The following is a 10,448-nucleotide window of genomic DNA, read 5'->3' as shown; positions in this document are numbered from 1 at the left end:
CTAGCCACACCTGTTCCTCCCCTCCCACCCCCATTCCCAACTCACATGCTCTCCCACCTGGACCACCATACCAGGACTTGAACCCTCTGCCTCAAGGCCTGTCTTGTCCCCTTCCCCTACACTGGTTGCAGATTTCATGGCACTGATTGTATCCCTCTCTTCCATGTGTCCCACAGATGAGAGCCCAGCCCCTCACGAGGTTTCTAAACGCCTCACTGCACTGCCTCAGACGCTTTTCCAGGACTGTCTTCCATTTCCCAGCGAGGACAGGAGCCTTGCCCACAGACCAGGCTGCTACACCTATGTGTCTCGGTTTATGCTCTTTCCCTGCTGAAACACCTTTCCCCTCGCCATCCTTCAAGGCCCAGTGAAAATGCTGCCTCCTCCTAGAAGTCTCCCAGCCTTACCCCAAACTGGAAATCAAGTATTTCTTTTCTGAAACACTGTGGTCTTCTTCCATCTCACCCACCCATTCAACCAGCAGGTCTTGACCCATCTGTCAGCCAGCTCTGCCTTGGGCACAGGTGGGCGGGGGTGAGCAGATGTGGCTGGGGCAGGACTGTCTCTGGAGGCTTTGCAGAAGAAAGACCCAGATCTCACAAAAGCTCTCCAGGCAGAGAATGTGCATATGCAAACCAGGCTGTGCACATCGCTCATGTCACATTTGCCAAGTGACCAGGGCAGGGAACTGCTGAGGCCAGAAGGGTTAAAAATGGGGCTTGAACAGTGAGATGAGACACTTGGCCATCATCTGGCTGACCACGGGAGCCAGTGGCCATTAGCAGGCGGCTTGTGCAGGTGGCAAGAGTGGAGAATTGACTTTTTGTATCTCTGCCTCCCCTGGATACCAGGCTGTGCAAAATAAGGCTTCAGTCTCTGCGCTGCAGATCCAGCCTGCGTGGAGCTGAATTGGCCTATGTCGGTGGGGGGTGGATGGATGGCTCGATGGGTGGATGGACACGTGGGGGCAGGCAAGGACACAGTGTTTATTTCACACCACTGCATGCCGGCCTTCGCCCAGCTCACATGAGTTGGCTTGAATGTTGTTTTGTTTCTATTTGTTTTGTGAACAGATGAGGGAACAGGGGCTCAGAGGGGCAAGATGGCTTGTCTGTCCCAAGAGCTCAGATTTTAGCCAAGACCTTCTGACCCCGAGTCCACCCCATGCCCTTGGTGTAGGGTGCTGGTCAGGAGACCTGCAGCTGGGTGACCAGATGGATGCATTCTCAGGTGTGGGCTCCACAGCCAGCAAGTTCCATCCTCCTGCCCAGGATGGAGGCAGCTCATCTTGCAACCACTCCCAGGTATGCCCCAAGGCCTCTCTGCACTCGCTGCCCCCGCCACCGGCAGGAAGGACACACGAGGAGCAGCCCCGGGAGAAGGTGCAATGAGCAGTCCCTGCCCCTCAGAAAAGTCAACCTCACAGCACCCCCAACCCCTGCAGAAACCCCTGACCTACCTACAACCCGAGCCAGATGGGCCTGCCCCATGCCAGCCGGCCAGCCACAGCCTGAGCCAAGGGGGAGGAGGGACGGCTTCCGGACGGGAGTCCAGGCAGCCAGACCCATGTCCGCAGGCTGCTGGCAGGGCACAGAGAGGGGAGGCAGAGCTCCACCAACTGCGGCTTCAGCCCCCCAGCAATGGCGCTCTCTGCTCAGGATCGGTCTGGGGAGCCAGAGCTGGAGCTGGTCAGAGGCAGGACCCCTAGTTCCAGGGACCCCTTTCCTTTGTTGCTTCTCCACACGCACGCGTGCATGCACGTGTGCGTGCAGGAACATACACTCACCACACACACATGCTGTCACACACTTGTACACACACATTTACATGCACCATACACATTCATGTGTGATTACACACACATGCATAATCAGGTACATGCACCACACACATCCTCACTGTGCACACACATTTACACATACGCACACTCATGCAATTACACACACATGCACACAGAGATACATACACTCACACCACACATGCACGCAGACATTTACACACAGCATGCACACATGAGATTACACACATATGCACTCAAGTACATACACCACACACACACACATCCTCATACTTGTGCACATACATCTATATGCCATGCACACTCATGTGATTGCACACACATGCACAACTACATACACCACACATGAACACACAATTTGTGCACACACATGCACACTTGCGCAGTTACACATGCATAAAGGTACACATCACACATGCCCTCGCTTGTGCACACACATTTACACACACCATGCACACTCGTGCAGTTACACACATGCACAAAGGTACACATCACACATGCCCTCACACACTTATGCACGCACATTTACACACACCATGCACACTCAAGTGTGGTTACATACATGCACAAAGGTACACATCACACATGCCCTCACACACTTGTGCACACACATTTACACATACCATGCACACTCACGTGCGATTACACACATGCACACACTCAGGTACATACACTCACACACCACAGATGCACACATACTGTGCACACACATTTACACAAACCATGCACACTCAAGTATGATTGCACACATATACATGCACCTGTGCAAATACACTGTCTACACACACTCATACACATGCACACATTTGCACAAAATATATGTACACACTCATACACACCATGCATTCACATGCACACACACACAGTTACACTCAGTACATGCCCATTTATGCAATTTCACCCTCGCGAGTACATGCACACTGGCACATGCCCACACACAGGCCCCTGTGGTAGAGCCCAGGGATGGGTCCTCAGGCCCGAGGGGAGGAAGGCACGTGCCAGTGGGCAACACTGGATCTGGCAATGATGATGACTCAGGAGCAGGACGGGAAAGCCGGGGCCAGTTGTGATGCCAGGTGGGGTGGGGCTGAGCTCAAGGATGGAGCAGAAGTGAAGCTGGCCAGGCATCCTTCCTCCCAGCCAGCCTCTGCCCAACCTCTTCCCTCCCCACATCCCCCGTCTTCCCCCCACCCTGCAGGGCAGCTGCATCAGTGGAGTACATCTGGCCTTGGCCACTGGGCTGGGGAAATGTGATGATCGGGCTAAACGTGAGCCAAGCCCTTCCTTCCGGTGCGTCAGGGTGGGGAGGAGGGCACCGGCCTGCCCTCACCTTCACACTCCCTCCCCCAGGAAGGGCTCCAGCACTGGACACACTTACACGGGGCTGCCCCCTCAGTGTGAGCCCATCTCGGCTCCCCTCCCACCACCTCGGTCCCTTTCGCTCCACCTGCCCTCGGTGCGACAGGGTCACGTCTGCCCAGCACCTGCTCTGCTCCCAGCCAGCTATTCTCGCAGCACAGAGGGGGCTTCTGGAAGCCATGCCCTCTCAGGGTGGGGCCTGGGGAGGCGCGGGATATGTTGACACCTCCTTCCCTGGGCCACCCTGGCCACCCAGCACTGGCTTCCAAGGAGGGCTGGGCTGAGCTGCCTAAGTACCCACCCTTGGGCTCCCGGGTGAGGAGCCAGATAAGAAGGTGGCCTCTCTTCCTTTCTGCAAGGGGAGGACTCCAAGCCCTCTTCAGCCCCATGCTGGCCCCATCCCTGTACACCAAGGGGTGGCTGCTGTCCAGGTCTGTCCCATGTCCCCTGAGCCTGAATCCCTACCCACCCCTCCTACAGGTTCCGCTGAGCTGACTGAGCAGAAAGCTAGGCCCTAATGGCTCAGGAAAGGGAAGGGCAGACCCCTGCCTTCCAGACCTAGCCAGCGCTCCCACCTCTCTGGGCCACACCATCAGGACCCGTCACTGTCCTTTGACCCCTCAGCCCCTCAACTGCTCCTGCCCTACCCGTGGGTTCCTCTGAGAGGGAGAGGGGTCGAGCACCCGCAGCCAGGGACTGTCCTGTCACCCCACCTCTCCAGCCCGCCCTTGACCCTGCCGCTGCCGCCCAGGCTCACTTTGAGAGAGTAGGCCAAGGCGATGAAGCCCAGGCAGCAGAAGTTGAGGTAGACGAAGTTGAAGATGGACCACAGGTAATAGTCGTTCACCTCGGTGGTGTCCGGGTAGACCTCGATGACGGTCGTGGGGTTGGTCATCGTCTTCTTCTCGGCAAGGTGCTTGCAGGCCGGGGGAGCGCCGGCGGCCCGAACGCTGTCGGTCTTGCTGCTCTTGGACTCCATGGGGAACAGTGTGGGCGCCATCGGGGGAGAGGCAGAGGGCTCAGGGGCAGGGGCCGCTGGAGCCTGCAGGGCGGGAGGCTTGGACACGCAAGCGAAGCAGCCCTTGGGCGAACCTGCGGGGGGCCTCGGAATCCAGAAGGCCCCGTCCAGGGGGACTCGGGCTTCCTGGGCGCCGTCCGTGGTGCTGGCCGGGGCTCCCAGCGGGGCTGGGCACTGGCCGGGGCCCTGGGCCTGGAGGGAAGGAGAGAGTGAGAACAAGCTGGGCCTGGCCCACCGGCCAGCACCTACCCTCACGCCCGGCAGCCCCGAGAACAGCCCCAGTAGAGACGGAAATCCCTGCGGGGGCCACCAGCTGCCAGCCTGCCACCTGCCTCCCCCACCCACCCCGGGCAGCGGCGGCCACTGACGATGCCAAAGCCCTTCGCAGCAGCCTTGGCAGGGACCTGGGGCTTTCATCCCTTTGCCATCTGCGCACAAACACTCACCCACTGACACGCACACCAGCACCCCCCCTCAGAAGCACACCGATGCTGGGACTGACACTTGCAAAACAGCGCACGCCCTGGTACCCCAAACAGCTCCGCACGGGCGGGCGCCGGACCCACAGCGCCGCTGCTTCGGCCGCCAACCGGCAGAGCGAGGCCAAGGCACCCGCACACGGCGCCCGCGGACACTCGATCCCGCCACCCGCTCTACCGCGGGCTCTCCAGACCCCGGGGACACCCGCGGGCGCTCAGAGCCGCCGCTGCCGAGTAAACAATTCCCCAAGCAGGGCGACGCAGGCTTAGCCACGAGCGCCGAGAGCCGGCACAGGTGCGGGGTCTCCCACTCGCGCGCACTGTCCCCCACCTCCAACCCGCGGACCCCGAGCGCACACACTCGCCCGGAGCCACGCGCCACCGGGCCACAAACAGACACCCACCCCGTTCTCCAACGAGGCACCCAGTCGCCCGCGCCCTGCGCCACCCGCTTGCCCAGCGCCCGTGCGGCGCGCGCCGGGGGTACTGCGGCCAAGGCTCTGCGGCCCCCAGCCCGACCCAGGTCTGCCCCAGCCGCCCGGACGGCGCCTCCTCACCTACAGGCGACTCCTCGGCGGGCGGGCGGCCGGACCTCTGCACCTCGGTGCGCGTCCTTCCGCCGTCCTGCGGGCTGCTGTCTGTCCACGGATCCGGGTCCCAGCGGCCCAACCTTGAGGGGGTGGGGAGCGCGCGGGGCTAGGCGGCGGCGCCACTGCCTCCCCCGCCGCCTGCGCTCCCTCCGCAGCGCCAGGCCAGCCGCGCGGCTGCAGCCCAGAGCCTGACTCACGGCGGCAGCAGCGGCGGAGGGCGCAGCCACCTCCCCGCCTCCCGTCTCCTCCCGCTGGGAGGGTGGGGACCGCGGGCCCGGAAGCCGCGACCCTGGGGAGTTGCAAGGTGCCTCAGGGATGGGACCCCCACAGCGCCTGACCAGGGTGCCCACGCCACCTGCATCTCCCCGGACCCAGTGAGCCTTCCTCCCCTCCCCACACCCTATTCCCTTCGTGGATCCCCCAGCCCCTTGGAAGATGGACCGCTCCCCGAACCCTCCCCATCTGCCTCCCCAAGAGAGACCCCTTCCTCTCCCCGTCTCCCGATTGCGCTCCACCCCAGCGCCTGGGCCCTGCTGCCTCCCAGGCCCCTTTGGCTCTCAGTGCCGGCAGCTCAGTCCCCTCCTTAAGAAACCCTGAGCCCCAGCAGGTCCCCTACCTGAGTGCCCATCTCTGCCCAGTCCTGTCCCCAAGGCCCCCAAGGCCACCCTCCAGTCCCTTCCCTCCTTAGTCTACCGAGTCCAGGCCCTCTGTGAAGTTTTAGGGTCTCCTACTCTGTTTCTTCCTTGCTGAGCCCACTGCTGCCCACTGGAGCTCCTGTCCCCTTTCCTGGAGTCTGACTTCACCCAGCCCAGGGCCCCACTCCAGGTCACTCCCAGATTTTGGGGAGCATGTGATCTCTCCTGTACAGACCCCAGCATGCTCCCTCTGCCTGCAGGGCAAAGCGTCCCGTTTCGAACTCTGGTCCCCCGTGCTGCTGAGGTCCTTGTCTCCCTGGAGATTTGTGCACTCACCTGCCCACAGCCTCTCTGCGATCCTGACCAGACCTTCTGGGCCTGGTCCCCTAAGGATGCTTTGCCCCCTGCATATCATGTCTCCTAACCAATGCCTGCGCTCCCAGCCTCAGCGCCTCAGCTTCCCCACCATGCCCTCACTCAGTACACTTGACCCCAGCTGATATTCCATCCCGGTAACAGTCCCCATGAGTCCCTCCACATGGAGAAAACCCCAGCCTTCCCTTTCTCCCTCCTAGCTCCCCACTTCACCACGCAGGTGCCCTGAGCTGGGTCCTCTTCACCAACCTCCGGCTTCCACTGAGCCCTGACCCTCTCCAAAGTCCCCCGGAAGCTGAGGATGCACGGTGACCCCCATTCCCTCCCTCATCTCTCCCCAAGCTCCTTCCTCCTATGAAACTCCCTTCTCCTCTGCCACTCTCAATTGGCCTCCTGTGTCCGAGACCCGCTTTCCTAATTGGAAGCCTGGTCCTGCTCCTGTCTGCCCACCTGTGCCTGAACCCCAGGTCATCACTGAACCCTTTCTCTCCCCAAACCTCTGTGCTCTGAACCCTGATCCCCTGGAAGATCCTGGCCTTCTGCAAGCCCCTCCCTTTTCCAGCCTAGTCCCCACCCCTCATGCCTGGGCGGACCCCTGGCACAGCATTATCCATGGCATGCCAGGAACCCACAGCACAAGGCTGATCTTAAATGACGATAAACCCTATCGAGCAGGAGGGGCCCCCAGGCATGAGCGAGCCTCCTCCCTGTCTCCTTGGGCACCCCAGCCATGCCTTCCTGGGATCCCACAGGCCATGGGTAGATGGGGCCTGCCAGGGAAGCAGGGTTCTGTTCTCCCTCCCCAGCTCCCCTGCCTCCTGCCCAAGGACCTGGCCCAGGGAAACCTGGACCTGGCGTGCTCAAGCGGGGCTTCCCCTGGGAGCATCCCAAGGTGTGTGTGGCCTGCATTCCATGCCGTGGTGTCCCTAGCATCTGTGCTGGGCCTACCTGGCCAGCCACCATCTTCTGGGAAATCCTGGCCTACAACAGAGCCTCGGCCCAGTGCTGCCCCAGTCTCCCCTGGAGGCCTCAGGCAGTGAGAAGTCCTCAAGAGCAGAAGAGAGGGTTGCTGGGCCTGAGGAACCAGGGCCTGCCCCGGGTCACTGGGTAGGTGAGAGGGGAGCCAGGGCCCACTCCTAGCCTCAGGCCACCTTGGAGCTCCGAGGCCAGGAAACACTGCTGAGAGGGAGCTGGGGGTGCAGGGCAGAGCCACGGCCCAGCCAGCATTCACGTCACTGTGCTGGGCTCTCCAAGGGCCTGGGATCCAGCATTGCCTCTGCTAGAGGTGTCTAGTCCAACTCACAGTCTAGACGGGGAACTCTAGGCTCAGGGTCCAGTCACCCAGCTAGAAAACCACAGAGGAGCCTGGACTTGAGCCTGGAGTCAGACCCCAGGGCCCTGAGAACCCTGCCTGGCTAGAGGGAACCCTTGGAGCAGCCCCAGGGCAGCAGCCATGGAGGTGGGAGCTAGAAGAGCAGATAGGCTGTAGGAGAAGGGCGATGGGGGGGAGCAGGACGGGGCAGGGGCAGCAGGGCACAGCCGCCTCCTTGCACTCTCTGCCCTCCTGGGCCTCTCAGTACAGAGCATCTGATGACAGGACATTTGTCTCCCAGAAGCCCTGCCAGGCCCTGCAGAACTCTGCCTGGCTCTGCTCAAGTTTCAGACATGCAGAACGCTGGGCATGTGCTTCCAAGCCTCTGTGCCACCCCAGGTAAACGTTCTTGCTCCAGGGGTCCACCCCCAAATGGCTCTAGGGTACAAGCCCTGAAGCCCCTGGAGAGGAAGGCCAGGGCAGCCGCCTCCCTCAGGCTGAAGCATCAGGATAGAAAATGTCACATTTGCCTCACCTTCTAACCTGTTGGGGTGGGGCTTGAGGGTCCAGGTGACTCCAGAGCTACTGATCCTAAAGAACTCTGCTCTCTACCACCACGTCCCCACAAACTCCTACTTATCCCTTAAAACCCCATGGGCTGCTGCCACCGCATCCAGAGACATGCTCCCAACCCCTCCCCTCCCAGTGGAACAAGTGCACCACGTTAATCAGCCTGGGCGTCTGTGGCTGGAGGGGACTTGTTGAGTCCAATCCCTGAAACCAGTGACCCTGGGCAGGCTTGCTCCGCACCAGCTCGGCTCACCACACACAGGCTGCTACTAGGGCCTGACAGGCAAGAGGGCCTAGCTAGGCCAGATGGCCACACCACCGAGGGCCCAAAGGGTACGGAGAGTGACCGGGAGGGCCTGCTCTGATGCTCCCCAGCGCAGAGGCATCCTCTGTTAAAGCAGCGCGGCTGCCTGGCTGGACCACCTCCCTGAAGTTACCCCTCCAGGCTGGCACTCACGCTGGAAACCCTGTCGGCCCCACCCTGCAGCGCCGGCCAAGGCCACATCCTGCTGGCCACGGCTCCAGACCTGGGAACAAGTCAGTCCCCGCTAGCCGACCAGGCTGGACAGCTGGCCACAGCCCCGGAGCCCATGGGCAGGGGGCCACAGGCCCCGGGCACCCCAAATGCTTGTCTCAGAGCTGCCGAGTCAGCCCTGATGTGGCGGCTACGCACCACCCACCCTGTTCCCATCTCAAGCTGGAGCCAGCCCCCACCCCAAGCACAGAGCACAGCAGCACAGCGGGAGGCCAACAACTGTATTTCCAGGTCAGCCCGGGCTCTCGGCCGCCCAAGGGGAGGACAGCAGGGGTGAGCTGCAGAGGAAGGCAGGCGCCAGCCCCGTGTCCCAGCCTGACCTCCAGGCCACCGAATGGCCCTGGGATGGGCTGAGTCCCAGAACCACCTTGTAGCCACCACAAGGTGGGCTGTCCCCCTCACTCCTTCCAGCTCATCCGAGGCCTCCACTGGCCTCACCCTCAACGGGCCAGAAAACATTAGACAGGTAGGATGATTTATATTCCTTTGGGTATAGACCCAGTAATGGGATTGCTGGGTCAAATGGTATTTCTGGTTCTAGATCTTTGAGGAATCTCCACACTGTCTTCCACAATGGTTGATCTAATTTACATTCCCACCAACACTGTAAAAGTGTTCCTATTTCTCCACAGCCTCTTCAGTATCTATTGTTTCCTGACTTTTTAATAATCACAATTGTGACTGGCATGAGATGGTATCTCAATGTGGTTTTGATTTGCATTTCTCTGATGTTCCGTGATGTTGACCTTTTTTTATATGTTTGGTGGCCATGTTAACGTCTTCGTTTGAGAAGTGTCTGTTCCTATCTTTGCCCACTTTTTGGTAGTTTTTTTTTTTTTTTTTTCTTGTAAAAGGCATATATATTTTAAAGTAACTAAATGAAGTTTTTATGACTTCCAAACTAAAAGCAGGGGGGATGTAAACAATAATAATAATTACTGAATACATTAAAAATGAAGCATCTAAAGAGAAAAAGAAAGTAAATAGATAAGACATTAAAAGCACAACATAAGATATAGATTTAAAACTCAAATGTATCATTAATTACATTAAATATAAATGGACAAAATGCTATTATTTATAAAACACTGTCACACTGGAGGAAAAAAGAAAACTCAATTTAATGTTAATTAAAATAATAGATTTAAAACATAAAGATACAAAAATTCTAAGACAAAAGACCATTAAAACAGGAAATAAAAGAAAATAGATTTGACCATTAAAATACAAGTCAAATCTAAATGGCAGGGCAAAAAGATGACTGGAAACAGAGATCAGAATATTATGATAAAACATTTATGTCATCAAGATGAAATAGAAGTTATCTATGAGTATGCACCTAATACCATAAAGCAAAACTTGATAATGCAAATTCACCAGCATAATAGAGCTTAACAAACTTCTCTGTTTGTTACAGAGACAAAGAGACAAAAAATCATTAAGAATATAGATTTAAATAATACAATTAGCAAACTTAATGTGGATATACTTCTATCCGTGCATAGAAAACTGCAGAGTGAACATTTTTTTCAAGAATATATTAAATACTTGTGAATAAAAGGATCATATCTGTGGCCCCAAAGCTAACATTAACACATATGAAAGAACTAAAATAATACAAAATACATTCTCATGTCACAATGCAACTGTGCTTGAAACCAAAATAAAGAGCAAACAACAACAAAAATTATTCCATATGTATGGAAACTAAAAATAGACCTTTAAATAAATAGCAGAAAATATACAATGAAAAAAGTTGAAACTGAATAGTAATAAA

The 10,448-nt window shown here is 57.5% G+C and overlaps 1 protein-coding gene across 1 annotated transcript; it reads right to left on the bottom strand.

Annotated features, from left to right (window-relative positions):
* Positions 1–2,577: 2,577 nt before the first annotated feature.
* LOC108299002 (vegetative cell wall protein gp1-like) lies at positions 2,578–5,533 on the bottom strand (the record flags this gene model as incomplete). The annotated part of the gene is made up of 4 exons (XM_037735933.1): positions 2,578–3,559; positions 3,915–4,367; positions 5,216–5,350; positions 5,442–5,533. Coding segments are annotated over 4 exons (938 nt in total), but the record flags the coding sequence as incomplete, so codon positions are not given.
* Between the last annotated feature and the right edge of the window lie 4,915 nt (positions 5,534–10,448).

Source organism: Cebus imitator, unplaced genomic scaffold, assembly GCF_001604975.1.
Source record: "Cebus imitator isolate Cc_AM_T3 unplaced genomic scaffold, Cebus_imitator-1.0 Scaffold1386, whole genome shotgun sequence".
Lineage (NCBI taxonomy): Eukaryota > Metazoa > Chordata > Mammalia > Primates > Cebidae > Cebus > Cebus imitator.
This window is presented reverse-complemented; position numbering and strand designations above follow the sequence as displayed.